Raw genomic sequence first — 27,947 nt, forward strand, 5'->3', positions numbered from 1 at the left:
CAGGGCTCGAACTCACAAACCATGAGATCATGACCTGAGCCCAAGTCGGATGCTTAACCGACTGAGCCATCCAGGCGCCCCTGCATCATACTATTTCTTAACGCTTATGTCTTCTTACTTCTTTCAGAATCATTTTGACTCATTTGATGCCTCAAGAAACCTTGTGAAAAAGCAAAAATGTAGCTATTATTGCCATTGTACAAATAAGGTTAGATGCCATTCTTCCTCAATGTCACACAATTGGTAGCTGAGCTCGAAGTCTTGGTCTGGCTCATTTTCTCAGCCTTACTGTCCAGAACTTCCTTCATCAATGGTCTGCTCAATTCCTCACAAAACAGGTCATTTCCATCACCATTCCTTATCCCATTGATCCCAAATCTCTTCTTTCCTGCTAATTCAATTCTCCCTTCAAGACCATGCCTCTTTTGATAAATCTGGACAATTCCAATTTATTATACTTATTTCTCTTCAAATATATATTTACAACTCACTATGTCATCATTTCACAACTTAGCCTATGATAATTAGTTTATAGTAAACTTAATGTAAGTATTCTGTCTAATCCAATATCTATTCCTTCTTTGAAGTCCCATTATGTATAGAAATATGTTTCTATGTCTATCCCATAACTTAATTGAATAATATGGAAAATAACAACCATATTTGGTTCATTATATTCCCTTTCCTCACAACCATGCTTATATGTCTATACCCACTAATAAATGGATCATTCAAAACATATTTATCCAGCTCTTTTGCGTCAGGCATTTTCTAGGTCCTGAGGATATAACAATGAACAAAACAGACACTATCCCTACTGTCATTGAGCTTTATTCTGGTAATATGAGTAAAAAACTAATACATCATAACAGGATGAGTATTAAATTTCAGAGAACTATAAAGAACTCTGAACCAAAAGTTGATAAGAGGGTAAATCTAAGCCTGAAGGCTTCACAGAAGAGGTGGCAATTAATCTGGATCTTAAAGGATGAGTTGAAATTTACTACATAGAATGGAAGGCAAAGGTCATTCCAGGCACAAGGAATATCCTGCTCAGTGGTATAGAGATGTGAAGGACAAGAGTATGGAATAAAAAAAATTGGCGCAGAAAGTCATAGACTGTTTCATTAATTTATACATTTCCAGTTCTACATTAGATGCAGTGAGTTTCAAGGTGACTTGAGCTTCGCCCTGCTAGGGGCATATTATTACCCAAAGTATAAATCTTCCCTCCTGGTCCTTATGTGAATGCCTGTGAATGCAATAATAGTGCAACAAACTCAAAGGATTTATCCAGGGTAACCTTGCTGTGCATTAGTTAGCAGTAATGAAGTCCAAGCATTCCAGTGAATCTCACTAAAATTTGCTGCAAATATAAGTCCTGTATCCCTGGATGTCTAACCAATCTTCACTATGTCCACAAACGTCTTTGGTTATAACCTGGCTTGTTGCCATTTTAATACCCATAGGCAAACCAGATAAGCACAACTTGATTAATGCAGAATTCTTTTTTCTTTAATTCATTTAAAAAATTTTTAGAGAACCTTCTGCCTGGATAATTCTCACTCATCTATGAAGTAACTTTGGGGGGGAACCTTAATAATTTAAGAATTAGTTTCACAAATACGAAATTCATCCTCTTACTTTATTTTGGAAACCAATTTTAAATTATAAGATAATTCAAAAGAGAAATATATGTTTAGGGATTAGATATAGTTAACCCAGTTTTGTTCTTAGATTGTAGTGAGGCTCAAATAGGAACAAAATCTTTTGAAAATAAGAGCAGAAATAAATGCATAAAACAAAACAGGTCATTCTATACTCACTAACAAAAATTTGGCAGAGGAAGTTTATTGACTTCCAAAATACTATTGTAAGAGATTAATGACACATATTTATGGTAAAGGATGGCAGAAGGAGGGTCTAATTTGTGTGACCAATGCATAATTTAAGCATATCTCAGTATGTTGAAGGGCTGGTGGAGCAGGCTTTTCATGGAAGGGGTTCATTTGCAGAAAGGTCCAGGGTAATATAAAGGAAGAAATTCATGTTAAGAGAATCAAGGCCAAAAGCAAGAGGTAGATTTGGGAAGAGTGGGGCATTTTTAACGAGGGTGATTAGATTGCATTCTGACCCATTCCTGCAGATGTATGCTGGCATTTTAGGGGGGCAATGTCTCTGTTAAATAGTAAACAAAGACACAAGAACACTGGGGCGCCTGGTGGCTCAGATCATCATCTCATAGTTTTGTGAGGTCAAGCCCCTTGTCAGGCTCTGCACTGGCAGGGAGGAGCCTGCTAAGGATTCTCTATCTCCTCTCATTCTGACCCTCCCCGACTTACACTATCTCTGTCTCTCTCAAAATAAATAAGTTAATTAAACAGAAAACATAAAAACTCTTCCAGCTGTAAAATAAATAAGTCATAGAGATGTAATGTACAGCATGGAGAGTACAGTTAATAACACTGTATTGTATAGCTGAAAGTTGCTAAGAAAGTAGATCTTAAAAGTTCTCATCATTAGAAAAACCTTTGTAGTTATATGTGGATGGATGTTAACTAGACTTATCATGGTGATCATTTCACAGTATCTGTGTATAGAGAATCATTATGTTGTACACCTGAAAGTAATATAATGTAACATGTCAATTACATGTCAATAAAAAATAAAATCCAAATTAATCATCATATATATATATATATTTATACTTATTTATTTATTTATTTATTTATTTATTTATTTATTTATATAATCTAGCAGTCACCAAGACACGGGGCAACATGCTTAGGGGACAATGGTTCCCAGGAAAACTGTGCTTGACAGTCCAGGAGAAACGCTCTCATCTAAATCAGGTGCGGGTGAGACTCCAGGTGTGATCTGTCCTGGGGCAAAATTTCCCTCCATCTGTGGGTCTATGAACCTTGAAAATGAGTTGTCTATTTCTAAAACACAGTGGTATATACACAGAAATAAACTCAAAATGGATGAAAGACCTAAATGTGAGACAGGAAACCATCAAAACCCTAGAGGAGAAAACAGGCAACAACCTCTTTGACCTCAGACGCAGCAACTTCTTGCTTGACATGTCTCCAAAGGCAAGGAAAATAAAGACAAAAATAAACTATTGGGCCCTCATCAAGATAAAAAGCCTCTGCACTGCAAAGGAAACAATCAACAAAACTAAAAGGCAAAAGACAGAATGGGAGAAGATATTTGCAAATGACATATTGGATAAAGGGCTAGTTTCCAAAATCTATAAAGAACTTACCAAACTCAACACCCAAAAAAACAAATAATCCAGTGATGAAATGAGAAGAAGTCATGAATAGACACTTTTCCAAAGAAGAAACTCAGATGGCCAACAGACACATGAAAACATGCTAAACATCACTCATCATCAGGGAAATACAAATCAAAACTGCACTGAGATATCACCTCACATTGGTCAGAGTGGCTAAAATGAATAACTCAGGAAACAACAGATGTTGGTGAGGATGTGAAGAAATGAGAACCCTCTTGCACTGTTGGTGGGAATGTAAACTGGTGCAGCAGCTCTGGAAAACAGTGTGGAGGTTCCTCAAAAAATTAAAAATAGAACTACCCTATGACCCAGCAATAGCACTACTAGGAATTTATCTAAAGGATACAGGAGTGCTGATTCATACAGGCACATGTACCCCAATGTTTACATCAGTGCTATCAACAATAGCCAAATTATGGAAAGAGCCCAAATGTTCATCAACTGATGAATGGATAAATAAGATATGGTTTATATATACAATGGACTACTACTTGGCAATGAAAAAGAATGAAGTCTTGCCATTTGCAACAATGTGGATGGAACTGGAGGGTATTATGCTAAGTGAAATAAGTCAGTCAGGGAAAGACAGATATATGTTTTCACTCATATGTGGAACTTGAGAAACTTAACAGAAGATCATGGGGGAAGGGAAAGGGGAAAATACTTTCAAACAGAGAGGGAGGCAAACCAAAAGAGACTCTTAAATACAGAGAACAAACTGAGGATTGATGGGGGGGGCGTGGGGGGGGAGGGGAAAATGGGTGATGGGCACTGAGGAGGGCACTTGTTGGGATGAGCACTGGGTATTGTATGTAAGTGATGAATCACAAGAATCTACCCCTGAAACCAAGAGCACACTATATACACTGTATTTTAGCTAACTTGACAATAAATTATATTAAAAAAAATAAAATACAGTGGTGTGATAGGTATGTGACAGACATTTCTATTTCAAAAGGGAGACTTTAGAAGGGATGAAGGGTCACAGGTACCAAGAAAGTTTAACATAGCAGGTCATATTCCATTAGGTTCCAAGTCTTGAGAATAATCCTCTGTTGCTCAAGGCACTGTCCTCTGGCCTACAACAGTTCTACTGGTCTCTGCTTCTCTGTCCCCTTCAGTCCAAGGTGGCAGCATTTCTGCTGAATCAACATTCCTAAAAGCTGGTAGGTCTCCTGTGTACATCCTGGGGATCTAGGCCATTATACAAGAGAGCTCTCCACAGATCTTTCCTGGATAATTCCGTCTCTATCCCTGGCCTCTGCTGAGATGGTTGAGAGGATCTGTGAATCACATGCCTAATCTGTACTGCAAAGTTTTCCAACCACACCCTTGGCCTTCTCTTCAGAGCAACACTTGCTTAACAATGAGTCTCCTAATATTAGCTTTTATTTTTGTAATCTGGATAGGCTGAGAGTTTCTTATATCATTAAGTACTGTTCTGTTTTGTTGGGAAGTTTCTTTCTCAATTTATCTCTTTCCTCTTGCATTTTACTACATTCATTAAGGAAAAAGCAGGCTGCACCTTCAACATTTTGCCGGGAAATCTCCTCCGCTAAACATTTACATTCATTGATTGAAATTTCCGCTTTCTACACAACTGGAGGACACAGGTAGCATAAATTTTCTGCCACTATGTAACAAGGATTACCTTCCCTTCAGTTTCTGATAGCGGGCTCCTCATTTCCTTCTGAGAACTTCACCAGAAGTGGTTTCAACATTCATGTTTCTACCAACAGTCTCTGAAAGGCAATCTTCAAAGATCCTCTATCCAAATAAGGTAATATTCATGGATTTTTGGGAACTAGGACATAGTCATACCTTTTGGGACTACCATTCAAATTCATACAATGGGTATGCCAAGAATGTAAGATCCTGACTGCTATTTACCTGGTCCATTTTTCAGGGTTATGTGTGTAGTGAGCAGCCTTGATAGATTTCCCTCCAGGACAAAGAAAAGGCTTGCTGACTTCTTGCTGTAAAATATACATTCCTCTCTTGTAATGAATGCAACCTAGTGTGTATGTAGGCATCCATTCGGACCCCTTCACATACTCTCCATGAGACTTCATGGGGAAGCGAAAGGGTTGCTGATATAAAATTCTCATGAGCATGCTACTTGTTGTGTGGTGAGTAATAAAGTCCTTTGTCTCCAACTCAGGAATCTCGTGTCATCTGTCAGCATCAACGAAACAGTAATAGCCTAATGTATTACCTTCTACATAGGGCAAAATCAAGTTCTAGACCTGACAGAGTGGAGAACAAAACTCCACAGTCAGGAAGCTGGAGGTTGAATGACAATGAAAATGGATACCGCCTGGGAGTTCAGAAAAATCTTGGGAGAGCACTGTATTTTCCTATAAGAGTGGAATAGGGATTTGAATGAGTCTTATCTCAATTTTTAGAAGCAGAGAGATTCTGGCTGACATCTGGGTAATAATTCCCTGCCTCATGGTTTGTGTCTACTTTTTTTTTTTTAAGAAAACAGTGTATGCATGTATTATTTATTTGACAATTACTCTGTATTCATATTAAAGAAATACATGCATCACTTCTATGACCAGAGATAAATCCATTAATATATTATTAAGACTAATGGGGTGTTATGGATGAATTGCAACCCCCCAAGTTCCTCTATTGAAATCCTAAGTCCTAATGTGATTACATTTAAAAATAGGGCCTCTAAGGAGATAATTAAGATGAAAAGAGGTCATAACGGCGGGACCCTACTCTGACAGGGCTGGTGTCCACATAAGAGGAAGAGTACCAGACAGTTCTCTCTCCATGTGCTCACAGAGGTAACGCCGTGTGAGGACAAAACAAGGAGGCAGCAGTCCACAAGTCAGAAAGGAGGTCTCACCACAGACCAACCCTGATGGCCCCTTGATCTTGGATGACCAGAACTATGAGAAAATAAATTTCTGTTGTTAAAGCCACCCAGTCTGTGATAGTTTGTTAATGGCTGGCCCAGCAGAGTAAGAGAGGGAGAAAAATTATATCAGAAAATTTTAATATACTCTTCTGAGTTTGGAAGATAATTCTGTCAGTCCATGTGTGTGCATTTCTAAATACAGGAGAGATATATACTAATTCCACTTATATCTTTTAAAGTTCATATTTTGCGTGAAAAAAAATCCAAGTTTTTCCCTGACAAAGTAACTGCATCGATCCTTGGACTGGTGTGGCATGTAGATGGTTTCGAGGACCTTTCACATTTTTTGATCTTGCAGGCAATAAACATCTTCAAAAGTCTACTGTAAATTCTTCTTAAATTCATTTATTATGACTTAGTGCTTCCTGACAACTCAATGGATTCTCTTTTTTTTCGTAAAGAGAGGGAGGGTGAGTTGCCATCTGGCAGACTCACTATCTCCTAGTGGCCAAGAGGACTGGGAGTACCCACTCCTCTATTCACTTTCTATTTTCACATTTTATTCCTAAATTCCTTCCGTGTGAAAGGAGAAATCCTCATTCTCCCTCTCTCACAGAATAGCATTTTTGCACATTTAGCAAGTCAATGCCTGCTGAATAACTTGCTCAGTAACAAGATACGCCTCACATACCCTGAGGCAATGTATGGAAACAACAGGCATAACTGAAGTGAATATTTCCTCTATTAAATCTCTGTTCACAGGCCACTTCTCTATAAACTTTGGTTCTGGTCTTCCTCTCCAATTCATGCCTACATACACCCTTATTCTAACTCCCTTGACACTCGCCATTTGCATTTCTTACTGTGGTGGACTGCCTTGAAAAGTTACTCCACTGTTCTCCTGTGTGAATTCCTCCTGGAGAGCTGTGTCATCATTCCCTCCCCACCTGTCTGATCTCACCTCCTGCCCTATTCCTTCAGCTCACTCAGCTGGACTCTTCCTTAAACACACTCTGATTTCTAGCCTTTTGCATAGCTCCCTATGCATGGAATATTCTTTTCTCAGAAATTGTCACGTTCACTCTCACTGCCTTTGTGTTCGCATCAAACATCAAGCTATCAGAGCTGTCTTTCCTCACTACCTGTGGTGGTCAGGTGGCTCCCAGTGATACCCCTCTCCTGTTATTCATGTCTTTGTGTGATCCTCTTCCCTGCGACTTCAAACCTATAGAAGTGAAGATTCAAAACAGAATCGAATGCCCTAGGATATATCACTTCTGTGATTACATTACATAAGATTGTAACCTCTGTCTTGCACACAGATGCACTCTCTCTTTATCTTTGATGAAGCAAAGAGGTCCACAGGATAAGGAACTCAGGGCAGCCTCCAGTGAAATCCAGCCAGGAACTGAGGCCCTTAGTCCAGCAACCCAAGAGAAAATTAATTCTGCCAACAATCAGAAGTGGATGCCTCCTCGGGTAAGCATTCAGATCAGGCCCCACCCCTGGTCCACACCTGAGTGCAGCTTTATGAGATGCCTTGAAGCAGAGGACACCGGTGAAGCCAGGCCCAAATTCCTGACCCACAGAAACTGTAAGATAATAAGTGTACATTATTTAAAGTCATAGCCCGTGTGGTAATTTGTTATATAGTAATAGGTAACTAAAACAGGGCCCCCTGTAAAATAATACATGCCCGTTTTCCACCCCTGCCCAACCTTCTCCATCTCCCTTACTCTGCTGTATTTTTAATAATGCATAACTACCTCACATGTTGGAAATCTATCTTTTTTATAGAGATCAATGAAGACCAGTTGTGTTAATAAATATAAATTCTGGACTGGTTCAAAGCAAGAGGCTTGAATGCAGGCTACTGAGAAGATATACAGATAGATGGATTACAAGGTAGATTAGTAAGTACGTATACATATAGGTACACACATGAAGAGACAAATATACAGACACATTTTTTACTAGCATTTTAGAGAACACTTAACTTTGGTTTTTATCTAGCTAGAGGAGAACCCTAAAAAGAAGATGGACTATTTTGGGGGGTGATGGGATAGCAGAAGTCTGCCAGTGCTAGAAGTACAAGGATTTTTTTTTTTTTAACTGAAAAATCCACATACTGGGGAAGACCAACAGTATTACCATAGTGCCTAAGTGCACAGGGTTTGAATAGCTTGGTGACCTTGGGCACGTTCCACATCCCAAATAAGCCACCACTTCTTCACCTGTGAAGAAGATATAATACAGAAGTCTACCTCATCATGACCAGACGATGCATATAAAACTCTCTACCCAGTGCCTAGCAAGTGATGAGCCCTTAGGAAAGACAGCTATTTTTGCTTGCTTTGTTTCGTTTACTATTAGTGTCTATATGTTACTGAGGATAGTATACTTTTTGAAGAATTTAAAAAAGGCCTACCAATCTGTAATCCCACCTTTACCTCTACCATGAAAAAATATCTTAAATGAATTGCCATTTAAGTTTCTGAGAACTGCTGTATAATGGGTGGGAGGATGTCACATTGCTGTATTTTGCTGAGGCATACTCAAAGTATACCACGAAAGCCAAGAAAATATTATCAGTCAGTGGATCCTCCAGGAAGCCACACAAGCAGGAAGTGGGTTTACTCAGATCCCGACTTTAAACTTTGAAAACAGGCTTTAAACTTTAAAGTGGAGCTAATCATTATTTAGAATATGCATGACAAAATCAAAAATGGTCATCGGTCACATTAGATCATTTGAACACACACACACACACAACCACGGGAACTCATTTTCAATAGCTTTGTCTTCAGGCTAAAAGGACAAAAAATGCAGAAATAATGTAGCCCTCTCCTGCCCCTATAAAAAGCCCAAAGCAAGTAAACATAGAAATGATAGGCCCTCTAGAAATGACCATATATTGTATACAGATTAAAGCTCTATTATAACTATAGTGCTTTAGAAAAAAAAAAAAAAAGGTAGTGCAAAATCCAAAAGGATAAAGTGACCCTCACAACTGCTTTTGGATTAAAGTAGCACAACACTTTCCTGCTTTCATTAAGAAAGAAAAATGTAATTTTTTCTTTAAAAGACTTTGTTTTCAGTGTAGGGGCATCAGGGTGGCTCAGTCAGTTAAGCTTTCGACTTTGGCTCAGGTCATGATCTCAAGGGTTGGGGGTTCGAGCCCTGCGTTGGGCCCTGTGCTTGCTGACAGCTTGGAGCCTGGAGCTGCTTCAGATTCTGTGTCTCCCTCTCTCTCTGCCCCTGGCCCACTCGTGCTCTGTCTCACTATCTCACTCACAAATAAATAAAACATTGAAAAAAATTGGAAGGCTTTGTTTTGAATGTTAAGTATTACAATTCAGTAAGGATCTAGGTGCTACCCTTTTCCTCCACAGGTGATGTTAGAAATGGAAAAGCAGAGCTGCCTTGAATCCTCCAAGTTCCCCAGGGTCGGACGCTGCTGCCATAGGACAGGCACTATGTCCCTTAAACGGGTCTCTTCAATAAATGAATGATGATCAAAATAGTGAATACTAAATATATGGATTTTTTTTTTAAAATTAGCCTTATATATGCTTTTCCAGTTTGCAAAATACTTTTCTATTCATAATCTTATTTGATCCTCCCATTGACCCAGAAAGGTAAGGAATAGTTTGCCTATGATGCGCGAAGTCACTCGGAACAATGGCGTTTGGTTTTCTCTTCAGGGCTGGAGTTCTTTCCCTGATGCCATGAATGTAAATGTGCTTAATCCTGGCACGCTTTGTTGTATTGCACTTTATTGAGCTTCACGGATGTTGCGTGGTTTGTTTTGTTTTTTGTTGTTGTTGCTGTTTTTACAAATTGAAGGAGTGTGGCAACCATGTGTCAAACAAGTCTATTGGCTGCATTTTTCCAACAGCATTGGCTCAACTTCATGTCTCTGTGACATATTTTGGTAATTCTTGCAATATTTCAAACTTTTTCATTATCATTATTATATTTGTTATGGTGATCTGTGATCAGTCATTATGACTTGCTGAAAGCTCAGGTGATGATTAGCACTTTTTAGCAATAAAGTATTTTTAAGTTAAGGTAAGGACTTTTTTGGACATAATGCTATCATATACTTAATAGATTACAGTATAGTATAAACATAGCTCCTGCATACACTGGGAAGCCAAAAATTTACTTAACTCACTTTTTTGCCATATTTGTTTTATTGTAGTGGTCTAGAACCGAAGCCCCATTATCTCTTATGTATACCTGTTCATGTTTGTTTAGTGTAGTGGCTCTCAACTGGGAGAATTTTGTCCCTTGGGGGAATTTTGTAATTTTTGGACATATTTTTGGTTGTCCCACTTGGGGTGGTGGTGGCTACTAGTGTCTAGTGGGTGAAGGCCAGTGATGCCACTCAACATCCTATAGTGCACAGGACAGCCCCTCCACCCACCCCCAGCACATCCCCCTGTCCTGGAAGAATTATCTGGCCCCAATGTCAATAATGCCCATGTTGAACAGCTCTGATAAAAACGATGAACTATCTCGTAAGCACTATTAAGTTGATTAAGTTGTGGTGGTTTTAAAATCTGTCTGGGAATTACTTGACACTCTTCTCATCAAGAAAATAAGTCTCCTCCCTCCGAATCTAGGTGAGACTTTGTGACTGCTTTGATGAACAGAGGCAATTGCATGATTTCTGAGTCTAGGTTAGAAAAGACCATGCAGTTTCTGCCAGTATATTGGGAGGGACACATGCCTTTGGATCCCTGAGTCATCCTATAAAAAGCAGGCTATCAGAGAATGCCAGGATGGCAAGACCACTTGCCTACCCTCTAAAAGAAAGAGCTGCCTACCCTCTGAAAGTAACCACATGAAAAACCTCAAGCCAGAACTATCCAGCCAAGCTATTCCCAAAATCCTACTCAAGAAACTATGAGAGATAACAAATGATAGTTGTCATTTTAAGCCACTAAGTTTTAGGATGATAGATTACATGATAATAGCTAACCAGAACAATCTCCAAATTCGGTCACTCGAAGTCAAGTGCTCTGGCAAACAGAATGTCTTCTCTCTTAGGGAATGTGCTTCCCCTAAAGGGTTCTGTCCCATGGAAGAACAGAAGTCTTAACCAGAGGACTGCCACTCCTCAAGTGAAATGGATTTTAATCAGCCTGTGGGAAATAGGTGACCAAGGGTGGGGGGTGGGGTTTGTCAAAGAGATTTTCAGAAGAAATTCTGAAGAGCCTTTTGAAATGATGGATAGCACACTGCAGGCTGGAGTCCTGGGCATTATTCATTTTAAAAACTGATTATTATAAAGCTGAGGCATTTATTAGATGATCTTTTGATGTTCTTCTAGGCCTAACTTCTAGAATATTCTAACCTACACATATTTTTCAAAAGATAGGTATATTTAAAGAGTAGCTTCAAAGGTGCGCCCTGACAAATATAAAGAATGAGAGTTAAAATAAAAAGGAAGCATCACTTTATATCCACCAAGCTGACAAAAAGTTAAAAAAAACACTACAAAAAGTAAAATAAAATCCTAATGTTGGTGAAATTTGTAAATTCACACATTATTGATGCCTACACTGTTCAATATGCAACAAAAGCTAAAAAATAGCCGTAACATTTGACCCAGTAATGCCTCCGCTGGAAATTGTCCAAAAGGAAAAAGGAAAGAAAAAGCTTCTTGTACAATGATATTTATAGCCACATTACTTACAGGAGGGGAAAAATCCCACAGGAAACAACCTAAATATCCAAAAATGAAACAATAGTCATGATATGGCAGGATGCATTATTGCAAAGTTGTAAATATGAAGCCCATATAGAAAAGTATATGTAAAAGATATCAAGTGACCAAAAAAGTAAATTGTTCATTTCATATAGATGGTAGGTATATCTATAAAAATTACTTTCACACTTATAAATATCAAAAGAAAGAATATAAATATATTTCTGTTAAGATGAATATTTTAGTATAGGTCACTTTCCTGGAAGACTATTAAAACATTCTGCTTTAATTACCCAAATTTAGTATTTTAATGGACACATGTACCTCAAAGTTATCTGAATTCTGGTTTTATGTTTATTTTTATATATTTTTTTACCAATCATTTTTTTTTGGGCACTTACTATATGCCAGGTCCTGGGAATACAATGATGAACAGAACTGAAGGTGATTTTAAAGAATGTATTCAGTGGGAGAGAGAGTCAAGCTGAAGCTAAATTATGGTGCTGCTTTATGAGAACAGAATAGGCGAATGGGAAAGTGCTTGGGGGGAAAAAAGACGTCAGTGATGTCCTAATACTTTTATTCATCTTGTTACTTTTCAAGTACAGCTAGCCTGGTTGGACATTTCAAGACAAAGAAGAGATATTTTAGGAGCAAACAAACTCAGTCAAAGACGTGAAGGGAAAAAAAATCAATGAAAGAAATATTTTCGCAAATGCAGATAAACCTGCAGGTAGAGGCATTTTTGCATACTCTAATTGGAAAGAACTAGGAAATTTTCATCTTGGCCTTCATTCAGAAAATGTGCCTTTAATTCACGCCACAGTGACTGCCCTACATGTCTCATGCAGTCATCACTCATTCGACAAAATTCAACTTGGCACAAGTGAAAAAGACATGGCCCCTGTCTTCTCAGGGTCTGCAGTCTATGTGGGTTAGAGCTGTGTAAGCAGGCTTTTGAGATAGAAAGTGACAACTGCTATGCATGTGAGGAGGATACCCAAACTGGACTGGGGTTAGGAAGGTTTCCTGGGGTGCATGAGCCTTGATGGAATTGACACATAAATGATGTGCAGAATAGGGGTTGGGGCATAAAGAGTATTTCAAAAAGAGAGAACACGGACAAAGGTAAGAAAGAGACCATGGGGCTGTACTGTTAAAAAGGTTAAGGTCATATCTCACTTAGACCATAACAAAAAAGTAGTAATAAAATGGTGTCCTATAATTTGGGGGCAAAAATTAAATACTCTGATAATAAAAGGGTTTCTTCCTCTTTAAAAATGTTTTTATTTATTTTTGAGAGAGAGAGCAGGGGAGGGGCAGCGAGAGAGGGAGACAGAGGATCCGAAGCAGGCTCTGTGCTAAGAGTGGACAGCTCCATGTCAGGCTCAAACTCACGAACCATAAAATCACGACCTGAGCCGAAGTCAGACACTTAACTGACTGAGCTACCTGGTGCCCCTAAAAGGGTTTCTTAATTACTATGGACTATGGTCTGAATGTTTGTGTCCTCTCCCCCCCTCCCCCACCAACTTCCTATGTTGAAATCCTAACCCCCAAAGATTATGGTATTAGGGAGTGGGGTCTTTAGAGGTGCAAAGGCTTCACCCTCATGAATGGGATTGGTGCCTTATAAAAGAGGCTCCAGAGACACTCCAGCCCCTTCCACCAGCCAAGGAAGAGGCCTTTCACCAGAATGTGACCACGCTGAACTCCCAGTGTCTGGAAGAGTGAGCAAAAAATTTCTGTTTATAAGCTGCCCAGTCTGTGGTATTTTGTTATAGCAGCCCAAATGGACTAAGACATTGACATAAATTATTTAATCACCTTTCAATTTTTCATTAAGGCTTTTTTTTTTATTCAGGCTATTTATTACATTTTTATACTAAAAAGAAAACAAATATCACATAAAAGTATCTCCATTTCCAAGGCTAAGTTATTCTTTTTTTCCCCTCAACAATGTTAACAACTACATAGAAAAATTAAGTCAATTGCTGTAAAATATCTATTTATATACTAGCATTTGGAATATGGCTTAGGCAAGGTTATAAAATCCAAAATATTCAGTGTCCATATTCTAACAAACATCCACGAAGCTATTTGGTGAAAGGACCTGAAGGTAACTGGTAAACAGTTTGGAATAGAGTTATCTGACTGAGCTGACCAGAAGCCAGATTGAGTTCAGTCTGCATTTCCACACGGTATCCATGGGAATGAGATCAGGCGTGCACAAAGACAAACAAAGGCCACCTTCAAATGAATGGGAGAGAATGACAACTGCCAATGTTCAAGGCACCCATGGGCGCAAGAGCTTTGCTCATGCTTTTCAAAACACAATGAAATAATCTCTTACACTGACAATACAGTGTCCATCACTCCTTTATTTCCATGGCTCTGTTTAAACATTAGCCTCATTTTTTATACAGAAAGCCTTTCAATGATCAGGAGTTATGTATGGCTTCTGTAGTAAAAACTGTCCCTAGTCACTTTAAACTACTAAAAGGAAGAACTACAGTTACCCTTTCAGAACACAGAATAATAATGCGGGAATCTTCACTCACAAGATCGCACAGTTGCCATGAGCTGTTTGGACAACAGAACAGACAACTCTTTCAAAGGAAGAACAATATATTTGAAAATTATGAACAGTCCCAATATTCTATGGACCTGGAAACATTAGAAAAATATGCAGTTCAAGTTTATACTGGTTGGTAAATGTAATTTATGTGTACAAGAATCAGCAGGCACAGACTGGAAAAAATACTTGAATACTAGCTCTTTGGATTAATCACAACTTCAACAAAATTAAGAATTGACATTAATTTATTTTCTAATTTATATAATTAAATGAAAATGTTTTAAAACACTGTGAAAACACCATTGAGTTACACAGAATAAAAGCCTTCAATATTTTACTAACAGAACCTTTCAAACCCAACTCTAATTCTCTGGGTTATATGGGACTATGATTTCGAAAAGATGACCTTGAGAATCTTTATTATACTGGATAGAAATAAAGAACTAAAAGCTTAACTGGAGAAACATACCTGTAGCTCTAAAAAAAAAAAAAAAAAAAAAACCTCTGTGTGATTTTAGGAAATCTGACTAAAGCACGGATATTAATTCTGCGACCAGAATTGGAATATTGTTATATATTATGTACCCTAAAATCCACGCGAAGTTTATTAATCACAGCTACATTAGTGCAGTAAGTACGTTCTAAAACAAAAATAAATACAAGGGCTCCTTCATCAATCCAAGTGGCCACACTGGAGGGCGGGGGGTGCCTATTCCCACAACTTGGCGGTCTCCCTCTGCACCCCTCACAGCCGTCAATTTCAGCTTGGTCTCATCAGCCCATATCCTCTCCATGTCATATGCCAGAACCTACTCTGCCTTCCCTATATGGTCATCTGTGGCTCCCAAGCTGTTGCCAGAGCTGTTGCTGTTGTGGCCATCCCATTCCATCCCCCCTTCTCTGAGACCCCTTTGCCATGAATATCAGTGCTCCTCCTCTCCCCCAGTCTCTCCTGTGTTAGGGACTCTTGCCACATACAGATGCCTCAATGCAATTCTCAAAAAGCACAAGTGGACCATGCAATGCCATAAGCAATAGAAGTAAAACAAAAAACAAAAAACAAACACAAACACAAAACACCTCATTATAATAATTGTTATGAAGTCTCTCCCCTCCTGGCCCTCAGCCACTCCCTCTTCTCTTTTACTATCTAACTTCCTGACACTGTCTGCATTTCCTCATGGTCTACTTACTCCTCAGCCTACCCCGCTCTGGCTTCTGCTTTTTCATGCCATGGAGACTGTCCTCATCAAGGCTGTCTAACATGCTTGACTTCTGTGAATATGATCTTACTGACCAACTCTTCCCTCTCAAAATATTTGTGTGGTGCCCCACTTACTGTAGTATTCTTTCTACTTACTGCTCCCACTGCTCTTTTCTCTCTCTGGCATCTCCTCTTCCTCACCTGACCCTCTCAGGTAGTCCCTTGGGTTGTGGACAATTCTGTCTTCTGGTCTCTGCCTGACTCATCAATGCTGTGTCTTCAGTGACTCTCTAGATGCCCCTGACTCCTAAATCTCTAGCCCCTGTTGTCCTCTCTCCTGCTTCTAACACTGCTCTATCTATAACTATCTACCTACTAGACATGTGCTCCTGAATGTGTCTAACAACGTGTCACAGTGAACTGATTATCTTTCTTGTCTAAGTTGCCTTCTTTCCTTGCCTCCCTGTCTCAGTCAGTAGCACCTCACTGAGTTGTCCACACCCAAAACCTAGGCCTCCGTCTTATCTTCTCCTTCACTTGTTGCCATTGTATAAATCAACCACAAATCCTGTCCATTCTCCCTTGCTACCTTTCAAATGCATCCCCTGTGATCCTTCCCTACTGCTACTGAGTTTTAGCACCATCATCTCCCAATAAAACTAAGACCAGAACTATTTCTTTCCTAAGAAAGGTAGTGCCTTCAGTCTGGCCTCCTTTCAATCCACCATCCACCCTGCCACTGGAGTGATCTACTCAAGAAACCATCCGATCATATCACTCCCCTGCTTAAGGCCCTTCAAAACCTTCCCATTGTCCTCAAAAATCCATGCTCCTGACTTCCATTTACAAGGTCATTTATGGTCGGGTGCCTGTTAACCTCTCAGCTTTCACCCTCTGTGAATACCTTGAACAGTATGTTCTGGATATAATGGCTTTCTCCTTTCCTATTCCAGTATCTAAAACATCTGACCCAGGAACTTGGAGACTTGGGTCCTCTCTCTGGTTATGTTACTCTATTATTATCACTGACAGCCATTTTAAAAGGGGAGAACTGGACTCTGACTTCTGCAGTCCTTCACAGCGGATCCAAATAGTAAAGATTCTTTCCTGTCCTCGTGAAGACTTGTGGGGAGGTTTGCTACTTATATGCATCACGATGACATTTCTCCATCCTCTGAACTCAACATTAAGTTCTGTACCACTCATTTAGCAATGAATTATATGTGACCAAATGGTAACTATTACGCTATAGAAACTTATGGTACATATGTATGTTATAAGCATAAACTACAAAACAACATAACAAAAACAACATAACCACATTTTAAATCACATAGACTTTTTTTTTTTTAGGCACAAACAGGTAAATGACTCTAAATTTCAGTAATTCAGAAACTCAAAGACAATATCAAGGACCTGCTTTCTGTCTCTCCACAGGGCTAGTGTATCGGCTTTATCCTCAAGCTAGCTGACATTATGGTTGTAGGACAGTTATAGCTGTTGCAAGCTTCACATGACCTGGCAATACATTTCTTAACCAACGTCTCTCTTAAGAATGAAAAATTCTTTCCCAAAAGTCCCCAAGCAGATTTCCTTCCACATGTCATTGTAATTACATGCCCATGTCTAAATCAGACATTAGAGAGAGGTATGAGATGACCAGGAATGGCTCAGGGCAACCACCCTTCAAGGTCCCCTTGACCTCCTAGCTGTGCAGAGGAGGAGATAACCCAATAATTGGACTTCTGTCAGAAAGGAGGATGGAAGGGTCTGAAGTTAGTTAGGTAGCTTCCAGGGACTGAGACAATGTCCTTCCCTCATGGTTGGACTTGTTTCCAAATAGCCTGTAAACTCTTTGGACCATGTTTCAAGTTTCCTATAGTTGGGCCTAGCAGGTTTCCTTGCATAAAAGTTGCTGCCTAAAAATATGTTCAAATACTACTTTTCTGGAATTCACTGTGGCCAGATCAACAAAGCACCTACAGGTCATCTGAAGGGGCATCACAGGAATCACCTTCATATACAGAATCTATTGTTGTCTCAGGATTTGAGGTATTAAGTTTTTTCTCTTTAGAGAGACATTCTTCTACGTGTTCTTCTAGGTAAATAATCAGTCACCATAACAAAAGAAAAAAAAAAAAACACAAAAACCATCCTACCTCAGTAACTCCCCAAGCTGAGCAAGGCTAATAGTCCAGATTAAAACTTTTGACTCTAGTGGTAACATTCTTATGACATCAGGATGATATTTTTGGTCCCAAATATTTTTCCCATTCTTCCTGAACTTCTTTATTTGACATATTGACTTGGATTTGTGTCTTTATTTTTATGAATGTCTAAAATTCCATTATTAGAAGCTCATCTCTTTACATTAATAGGCTTCTGCCTTTTAATAGGCCCAAGGCTGTTAACACATTAAGACAGGAACAGACATCACCTACTTTAGAGGGAATTCATTCGAGCTGATGCATTCACTGATTCTTGGTGTCGAAATGTACCTATCTTGGTGTTCATCTCACAACAACGTGATATAGGCAATACTGGAATTTTAATTTCTCAGGAAAGAGGAGGTACAGTGCTAACATTTAAGCAATTGCTTCCAAATATGTCTATATATCAGAAATGTGTGAATAATTGTCTTTAAATTCTGATCCTGAGCCCCAAAGCACGAATTTAAATCAAACAGTGGCTTGTGAACCAGGACTTCTGAGAGCAAAGCTTAGTCGGGGTGGGGCAGGTATAGCTGGAGAGCTATGGGGTGGGAGGTTACTTTATCAGAGGGTGGTTTAAGGCTGTGAAGGTGCTGAGCATAAGGGGGAAGAGGTGGTTTAGGGTTGGTTCCAGAAATTAGAGGTTACCTCAGACTCCTCTTTTCGTTATAAAATATAAACTTCCCTACTTTATAATTTTGCTTGGCTTTGTCTCTACTAACACAGGACAGTGGTAAATTACAAAGGGATAAGGGGAGAAGGGAAAAAGCATGAAGGCAGTGAAGGCAAAGGGAACAGTCTGGAAAATAGCACTAAATATGGTCTGATCAAGTGCAGTCAGAACACAGAAGGATGTGTACAGGTGTATGTATGTGGCTTTGGGGTGTGTGTATCATGTATGGGCCTATGTGCAGTACATGTACCCGTGTTTGAGTCTGTGCAGGAGGAGTGTAGCAGAGAAAAGCCTGAATCTGGACTTCACCCTTCATGAGATGGGGAGCCACCAAAAGTTTGAAGCAAGGGGTTGACTGGATACAGATGAGTGTTTAGAAAGATAACACTAGTGACAATGAGAAGAATGGACCAGAAGGATGAGAGCAAAAAACAGAAAAAACACTTTATAGTTGTCTAGACACAAAGAAAGCAAGGGTGGTGGCAGAAGTTATAGGAGGTGGGGAGGAAAGACAGAACTTGGAGATGGGCTGTCAGCCTGAAACACGGGAAAAGATCCCCGGGTTTAGCGTTTGCATGATTATGTTGCCATTACACGATAGGAGACGATACAGCAGAGAATTCTGGAGGGCAGGGGTTGACTTCAGTTGAGGATGCATTGAGGACATGCTTACGGGACGTCCAGGTGGAGATATTTGGTAGCAGATGGAAATCCCGATCTGGAACCAGGAGAAGAGTCTGGCTGGAGATCCTGACTTGAGTGGGGGAACTAGCCCAGAGAGAACAGGTGGAATGAAGACAAGGACCCAGGATGGAACTCTAAACACCAAGGACTGGGCTAAACAGAGGAGCCTGTGAAAGAGAGTGAGGAAGAACCACCTGGAAAATAGGAAAATAGGGAGACTAGAAGACAGAGGTAGAGGGTGTCTCAAGGGTGTCTCAGGAGGACAGAGCTGCCAAAATACATATTAAAGGAAGGATTTACTTATTCTGAGAGAAATTAGAGTATTTACAGCTTGAAGGGAATTAGAGAAAGGATTTGAAGGTACTCATTAAAGAGGCAGTGACTCCGGGGCAGGGCGCCAGACAGAGGGAGAAAAGATGAGGATTATCCATGGCCTGGCAGCATACGAGGATTTAAGTGCCATCGTGCATTTTAAAATTACATTTTCTTTTCCTCTGTGGACCTATTATTTAGACTATGAATTATCTGGACCCCTTACAGTCTTTCTTTTCCATCCTTTGCCTGCCGGTTACGATTTCAATGACTGCAGGCACTTAAACCAAGGGGTGATCAATGCGAGGTGATAAATATGAAACTGAACCCTGAGCACTGCTTTTTCTTAAATACCCATGAGAAGGTTTACAGAAAGTGTATTTGACTCTAAGTGTTAAAATGAGATTCGAGGGTTTTAAGTTTCTACACTGGTTGGCATGTATACTGGAGAGGAGGTAAGATGTATAAACACACACACATATGCTTGTTACATTTTCATTTTTGATATGTATTTATATTACACAATTGTACGGGTATATAATTTATAAACAACTATATGTGTGTGTGTAGTAATGATGACTATTCAAAAATTTTACACAGAATAATGCCATAAAAAATTTCAGCTATCACTGACCCAGACATTCAATTATTCATGTTAATCTTGGATATTCGTGGTATCAGCAAATCACGTTGCTTCCCTAGGAACCTGGATTAATATCACAAATGACAAAGCTTTATTATGAGTACCTTGAATTAAGAGAAAACTTAGTTCTTGAGTATGCAAGTAACTGAAACAGGAGGAAGGAATAAATGTAAAAAAATATTTGTACAGACGTCATTTTAAATCACCCTTGCTTGCTTGCACTGATTTGTCCTTATTAACTAACTCCAGGTTAAGAATCTCTATACCTGACTTCATGCCTTGCAGCAATACATTCCACTAAAGTATTTCTCACTGCTCTTTAAAAAACAAGCCTCAACACTTCAAAGATAAGAAAATGATGTTATGTTTCCATAGCTTCTATTAATAATGGGTAATTAAAGAAAGATGAAAAGCTTGGATTTAAATGTCTATTAGTACTTGGGAAGGTTGTGGTGTTCCAGGGACTGATTTCAATGTGACTCCAACTTTATCCCAAACCCCCAGATTAAGGTTGATGGCCGCCCAAAACACTCTTAGGGGCCCAGCACAGAATATCTGTGAAGCACCAGACACAGAGTTAGACGGAAAACCTAATAATGCATAGTCTGTGCTGGGGGTACGGATGGTGGTGCTATTTCTCTGTTATCTTTGACTGGAAGTAAATGCTACAGGGTTATCTAGATTAGGTTTCTTCCAGAGTAACAAATAGCATGGCTAAATGCCTCAATGGAGGATAAGAAATATTTGTGTATATTTTAGGAAATACTTATATTCTTTGTAAAAACACTTCTTTTGATAGCTGTTCAAACTACAAAATTTAAATTAAAAAAATTTTTTTAATGCTTATTTTTATATTTGAGAGAGAGCTCTCTCACAAGTAGGGCAGGGGCAGAGAGGGAGACACGGAATCTGAAGCAGGCTCCTGGCTCTGAGCTGTCAGCACAGAGCCCTACGTGGGGCTCAACCTCACCAACCCGCAAGATCATGACCTGGGCCGAAGTCAGCCGCTTAACCGACTGAGCCACTCAGATCCCCCTCAAACTACAAAATTTAAATGCGACTCCCCCCTCCTCCCACCAGTAAACTAAAGTTCCGATCGTAAGCACACACCAGGCTCTGGAAAGATCTGGAGGAGGTACACGTGAAGGATGATGGTCACACAACTTTGTGCAAAAGGAGTCAGGTGATGGGTGGGTCCCACTCTCACCGCCCTGCAGCTGGAGCTATGGCCTCGGTTAATTCTCTTGTTGGCAGCAGCTGAGATCAAGAAAGTAAAAAGAACTTTTCCTGGCCTAAGTTTACATTAAGTTGAACAGAAACGTTACAACAATTGGAGGAAGGCAGAAGGGAAGGAAGAATTCCCATCTGCCAAGCATTTAAGAGGCGCTTGGTTTCTCCACGTCCCCTAAGGGAAGAAACGTCAGTGCTGCAGCCTGAAGAAATGGGAGCATACTTCACACCCTTGGGCTGAAAAACAAGCATTTGGGGCTCCCAGACTCTTGCAAAGCCAGCAGGCATCGCGCTGGGGTGGTGCATGCTGCTTTCCAGAACCGGATTCCTGGGACCCTAAGAACGCTCGGGTGCGGATGCTGGGCGGCACGGGCAGTCTAAACCACGCTGCGGGACTCTCGACCTTCAGGACACCCCTTAGTCTCCACTGCCCCTGTGCCTGTGTGTGCGTGCGCGTGGCTCTAAAACCAAAGCGCGCAGTGAGCTGACTTTGAAGGGTGCTTCACAGACAGGGTGAGTCAGGCTTTATGGGGACACCAGGCGGGGGAGAGAGGGAATGGGGAGTCTTTCTCTACACAGCTCCGGATGGCTGGGAGCCGGGGTCCACGTGGAATCCAGCAGAGAGGCGCGCTGCCTGCGCCCCACATACCGCAAACTCCTCCCTTCTGCGCCCAGGCCCCGCGCAGGTCCCTCCAGCAGCTGATGGAGAGCGAACTCCCCGCTTACCTTGACTGAGCACTAACACCAGCAACGGCGCGCCCCCTGTCCATCCTGGCCGCATCCTGAGCCTGCCCGGGGACGGTAGCTGCTGCTCTCGGTTTGCAGAGGGACTCCAGAACCCGGACTCTTCAGAAGCCGTCCCGAGAGCTTTTCTCCCCCGCCGGGGTGAGGACGGAGAAAAGTTGCCTGGCCGCTCCTGGGGCGCCAAGGCCCGCCCCGCCCCGCCCCTCGGCCAGGCTAACACCGGATCTGCCCCGGCCCCGCCCCGCCGAGCCCAGGCCCTGCAGCCCCGCGGGGCACCTGCGTTGCACCACACCCTCGGAAACCGCACCTTAACTGCCCTGAGAGGTCCAGGTCCTGGGACCGCCGAAGCTGCGGGGCTGGGATCCGGGCGCCTGGCCCCTTTCCTGCCCTGCACTGGACTGGCGGGGCACACCCGACGGGCGGGAGCCGGCCTGAAACTACGCCGCCCCCTGATGGCCTGCAGCCCGCCCCGCAGGAGACCCCCGGTCTCCCACCCGGAGAACCTTGCTGCTTGTGCAGCCCTTCGTGGCTCCAGGCTCCTGGAGCCTGGGGAGCTCCAGAGGTGCAGAGGTGGGGAGCAAGGGCAGCCGCGAGCCCGAAGCCACGCTTTTAGGGGTGGCGCGGTGCGTGGCATTCTGTGCTTTTCTCAAGTGGGTGGAGAAACGGACAAAAATAAGTGCAGAATGACCAGGTTAGAAACTAACTCGACAGGAAAGAAGATCTGCACACAAGTGATGATTATCCGAGGTATATTTAAGCAAGACCTGTCGCAAGAGCACCGTGTGTGTGTGTGTGTGTGTGTGTGTGTGTGTGTGTGTGTGTGTGGAGTTCTCATTCATTCCTCTCCCCCAAGATAATAAGCAGCTGATGTGATTACTGAGTTTAAGCGATTTACTAAAAGACACAGAGACGAGTGAGAACCCATATATGAAATTGTGACTCTTCCTCTTTGTCTGTATTACACTGTGACCACTTCCTTCCATTACTTTAGTCTCAGATCTGGAAAAAGGACATTCTATAACCCTATCTGAGATTTTTACTTGCCAACCTAAGAAATAGGATATTCACTTTCTTTAAATCTGGTTTTTCCTTCGAAAGTTCACTCACAAATCCCCAGCACATTACTGAAACCAGAATTCTTCCAGGGACTTCTTTTGTGAAATAGTCAAGTGTTTTAATAAATTACAATTAAAGAATTACTAGTCTAATCATTATTATCGCCATTCCAAATCTCTGTGAAGCAGGTAGTATGAGCACTGTGTGATGCTTGGGATATTGCCACTCAGAAGTAAAGTGGGGGACGCCTGGGTGTCTCAGTCCCTTGAAGTGTCCACCTCTTGGTTTTGGCTCAGGTCCAGATCTCACGATTGGTGGTTCCAGCCCCACATCCGGCTCTGTGCTGACTGCTTGGTGGAGTCTGCTTGGGATACTCTTTTTCTCTCCCCACCTCTCTCTTTCTGCTCCTCCCCGCCCCCCCCCATATAAGTAAATAAACATTTAAAAAAGAAGTAAAGTGGTTCAGGGTGGAAGGACTTAATTGGTAAAAATCAAATGCTCCCCTTTACAGCTGAGGCTGGAATCTTGAATTTTTAAAGTAGTAAATCGTTATTCGTCAGCTGCTCCTGTTTATCATCATGACTATAAACCCAATACTTTGAATTCAAAATGTATAGCCCCTGGTTGTTTCCTGTTTTCTTATCTGTCACTTACTAATTCTACTGAGTAATCCTGACAAACACTCGAAGGCATTTTTTTTTTCCTGACCTGTCTATAGTCCTCACCTGCTTACTAAGACTCCAGATATCACCTGAGAGCTCTTAGGTGGCTGCTCACTAACCCTGACCCCCAACCTTGACTCTCCTCACAGACTTCTTGCAGGAAGTCAGCCAGGTTTCAGGGAGATGAATATCTGTCTGTTTCCTTCTGACTCACTGAAATGTGAGTAAGTGTTTGGAACAGACCCTTGTTTGGGAGGCAGTATAGTTCCCTTCATGTGAGACAGGAATCTGTGCTTTGTCTCTGGGTGCTCAAGAGGAAAATGCTCCCTTCTTTGCTTTTGTGCTCAGAGCTGGACAAGTTAACATTATGCTGGCATGAGGTACAGATAAATCAGGAGCTATATTTTTCCAGAGCAGGCAAAAATTTCAAAGTTCAAGAAACAAAGAGTCATCTCCTGCCCCACATTAATTTTAAAACTATAAAGCATTCTTGAGAAAAAGCAGTTTGAGAACTCATGCCTTAATCTTCTTAGGAACGATTCTGACTAGGTGTTGGACACCACATTCTGAGGAAATAAAATTAAGGCGGGGCTTTTTGAACTCTTTAGTCTCAGGGAGACCTTTACACTTAAAACCACTGAGAAACTCTCAGATGAATGGATAAAAGATGATGGAGATATATAAATGTTAATATATTTCACATTTCATAAAGTCCTTTATTGGGCTGGCAGAGCTGGGAGCTGCCCTTGGGGTGGGGTCCCAGTCCCAGTCTGGAGTCTACAGGTCTCTGGTGCCCCTGCCCCTGTTCCTGACTGGGGCAGGTGGTCTCCTCTGACAGGCTACTTAGTTTGCTCCTTAGGTACTCCCAGCTCTCCTTGGAGGGAGCCACTGAGAGAGCCGACATCACCATTATGATGCCTGAATTCCAGGACCTGTGGATGTGAAAGTTGAACTTTGGGGGTGCTGGGAAATGGGGTATCTTCAGACTGGTCTGCTCACACACACAGTGGCTAACTAGTCTATGGCTGGGGGAACTACCTCCTCAGACTTCCAAGGGACAGTCTGGCTCTTGTCACTAGGCCCCAGCAGCCCCTGGTCATACACCAGGTAGACAGTGCCCCCAGCCACACTGCCCTCGATGAGAAACATCATCAGCAACCACACTTGGGGCACCATGGTTGCTCAGCTCTGCACACAAGGACAAGATGATGGGATATTACTCAGCCATAAAAAAGAAGGAAATCCTGCCATTTGCAATGACATGGATGAATCTGGAGGACATTATGCTAAGTGAAATAAGCCAGACAGAAAAAGACAAATATTGTAGGATCTCATGTGGAGATCTCATGTGGAGATTTGCATGTGGAATCTAAAAAAGTCAACTCATAGTACAGACACTAGAATGATGGTTACCAGGGCTGGAGGTGAGGAAAATGGGGGGATGTTGGTCAAAGGGTACAAACTTTCAGTTATAAGATGAATAGTCCTGGGTGTTTAGTGTAAAACCAAGTGACTATAATTAATAATATTGTATTGTATACTTGACGCTTGCTAAGAGATTAAGTCTTAAGTGTTCTCACAAGAAAACAAACAAAAATGGTAACAGTGAGTGATGGATATGTTAATTATCTTGATTGTGATAATCACATCACTATGTATATCAAAACCTACTGATGTACATCTTTGATATATACAAGTTATAATTGTCAATTATACCTTAATAAAGCTGGAAAAATTATTGAGGATCCCAAAGAACTTTTGTTTATGTGGATTATTTCTCCCCATATTTACCATGTAAGAAATTGAAACATACATTTTCCAATATTTATGTATTAATTCATTATGTATTAATTCAACAATAAGGCTCTTATGTGTTGACATAAATAGCATATGTTACAAAAAATAACTATATTTCCTCAAATAAAGAAAATCATGAGAAGAAGAGCATTGTTTTACATTTCTGCCAATCTTTTCACTGTCTGACTTAAAAAATAAACACTTGGAAAAAAAAAACACTTGGATTCTCATATCTGCTCCTGCACCCAATCTGTTGCGATATGTACTTTCAGTCAAATTATATGAATTAATTTGGTATCACACACATGTAATTGAAAAAAACAGGACATAATTGTGGATATTCCTTTGATACTGCCCTCAAAATCAACAAGTAGTAGTTTCCTAAACGCTAGTTCTAATGTGGAATCTGAAACCACATCAATAAACTTTTTCTACCCTAGTGTTGATTTGCAACCTCAAAGTTCCTGGGGTTAAAATTTGAAACTGGCCCCCATACATGGAGGGCAAGGAGAGAGAAAAGAAAAAGGCAGACCATTTCAGATTGGGCAGTGACAATTTTAATAAGCAAGGGAACTTATATACTTGGCTTGTCTGGAGTGGCTACAAAATGAGTAAATCTCCATACTTGCTGCCAGAATCTTAAGTTTATGTAGAGGCCTGAACAAGCAGGGTTCAGTCATTTATACAGTTGAGATGGTCTCAATAACACCTTACTTTCTCAAAGTTGTGTCCCTGAAGTGGCTTCTAGTGTGGAAACAGTAGGCAGAACATATGTTTCAGGGACAGGGGAAAGGATAAGAAGTCTCCAGTTACCTGGGTCCATCTTGCAGGTTAATCAGCAGTCACATCCTCTTAGTAACTTCCTCCAACACATAGTGCATTAAAATTCATTGGTCTGTTGAGCACTTTGAATAGATCTTTTACTCATGCAAGGTTTTGTCCCATCATGCATTGGTCATTTGGAAAATGTTGGTTCACTGAGTTATGCAGATTTTCCAATAATTGACACATTTCATTACACAATATCAAAATAATCGTATTTTCACCTACCTCATTAGAAAAGTCTCTATATATTGGGAAGCTGTCAAGCTCATGCCAGCAGACACACATTTTTCAAAATTCCAACTTCCATTTGAAAGCTTGAATTTTATCATTAGCCATGCATACTATCAGTTGTTCTGTATGAAATGAAAGGCCCACTTCATTCATTTTTGAGAAATGTCTACCAAATACCCAAGTCTGAATAGTTATAGTTTGTCTATCAGTGTTCTTTCAAGTAAAACTCGTGTTCCATGAAAAACACGGCTAGGGGGGCACCTGGGTGGTTCAGTCAGTTAAGCACCCAACTCTTGATTTCGTTTCCGGTCATGATCTCATGGTTTGTGAGATCAAGGCCTCTGTTGGGCTCTGTGCAGACAGCACGGACCCTGCTTGGGATTCTCTCTCTCCCTCTCATTCTGCCCCTCCTTCTCTCTCCCTCTCTTTCAAAGTAAATAAACATTAAAAAAAGAATGTGCCTAGTTCCATTTATAGGTCCTTGAGACAACTACCTGATTACAGGGTGCAGCATAAGCATGTGTATGCCCACATCTACTCATGCAAAATATTTAAAAGACATGTACTTAAGGTTTGAGACTTAATAAAGGTAGTTAATTTTTACTGCTTTGTCAAGGACATTCTTTTTTTTTAATGTTTATTTTTGAGAGAGAGAGAGAGAGAGAGAAAGCATGGGTGGGGAGGGGCAGAGAGAGAGGGAGACACAGAATCCGAAGCAGGCTCCAGGCTCTGAGCTGTCAGCACAAACCAAACCATGAGATCATTACCTGAGCTGAAGTCAGAAGCTTAATCAACTGAGCCACCAAGGCATCCCCTGTCAAGGACATTCTTAAGTGAAACTAGCTTTCTCCTTCCTCTCTCCCTTCCTTCTTCCCCTCCTTCCTTCCTTCCTCCTTCTTCCTTTCTTCTCACCTTCCCTCCTCCCCTCCCTTCCTCTGTCCTCTTCTCCTACCCTTTCTTCTTCCTTTCTCCTCCCCCTGCCCCCTCCCTCTCTTTCCTTTTCTGTGAGTATCCAGTGGGGAAAAATGAGATATTTACTCTTATTGATGATCACTGTTCTCGCACTGAAGGCAAAAGTGAACACAGTGAAAAATGCAAATAATGTCTCAGTATTAGTATGAAAATAGTTTTGACCTACTGACTACCTCAAAAAGTCTGGAGACACACAGGGGCCACATTCTGGGAATTGCTAAGGGATGGAGCGAGGCT

General features: G+C 41.0%; 2 protein-coding genes across 3 annotated transcripts in view; both read right to left on the reverse strand.

Annotated features, from left to right (window-relative positions):
- The window catches only part of ITGA2 (integrin subunit alpha 2), a 109,685-nt gene extending 87,033 nt beyond the window's left edge, over window positions 1-22,652 (reverse strand). For both annotated transcript variants that reach the window (XR_003971848.1, XM_030330057.1), the window contains exon 1: window positions 22,150-22,652. Coding sequence is in view for 1 of the 2 variants with exons in the window: in XM_030330057.1 (XP_030185917.1) it covers window positions 22,150-22,204 (55 nt within the window). In the remaining variant the exon portion in view is untranslated. The remainder of the gene's footprint in view (window positions 1-22,149) is intronic.
- A 1,930-nt stretch (window positions 22,653-24,582) lies between these two features.
- On the reverse strand, window positions 24,583-25,128 carry LOC115522321 (MICOS complex subunit MIC13-like). Its single transcript, XM_030328118.1, is given in 2 exon segments — window positions 24,583-24,905; window positions 24,908-25,128. Coding segments are annotated over 2 exon segments (477 nt in total). The 5' UTR covers window positions 25,062-25,128.
- Window positions 25,129-27,947: the final 2,819 nt, after the last annotated feature.

The sequence above is a fragment of the Lynx canadensis genome, chromosome A1 (genome assembly GCF_007474595.2).
Source record: "Lynx canadensis isolate LIC74 chromosome A1, mLynCan4.pri.v2, whole genome shotgun sequence".
Taxonomy (NCBI): Eukaryota; Metazoa; Chordata; class Mammalia; order Carnivora; family Felidae; genus Lynx; species Lynx canadensis.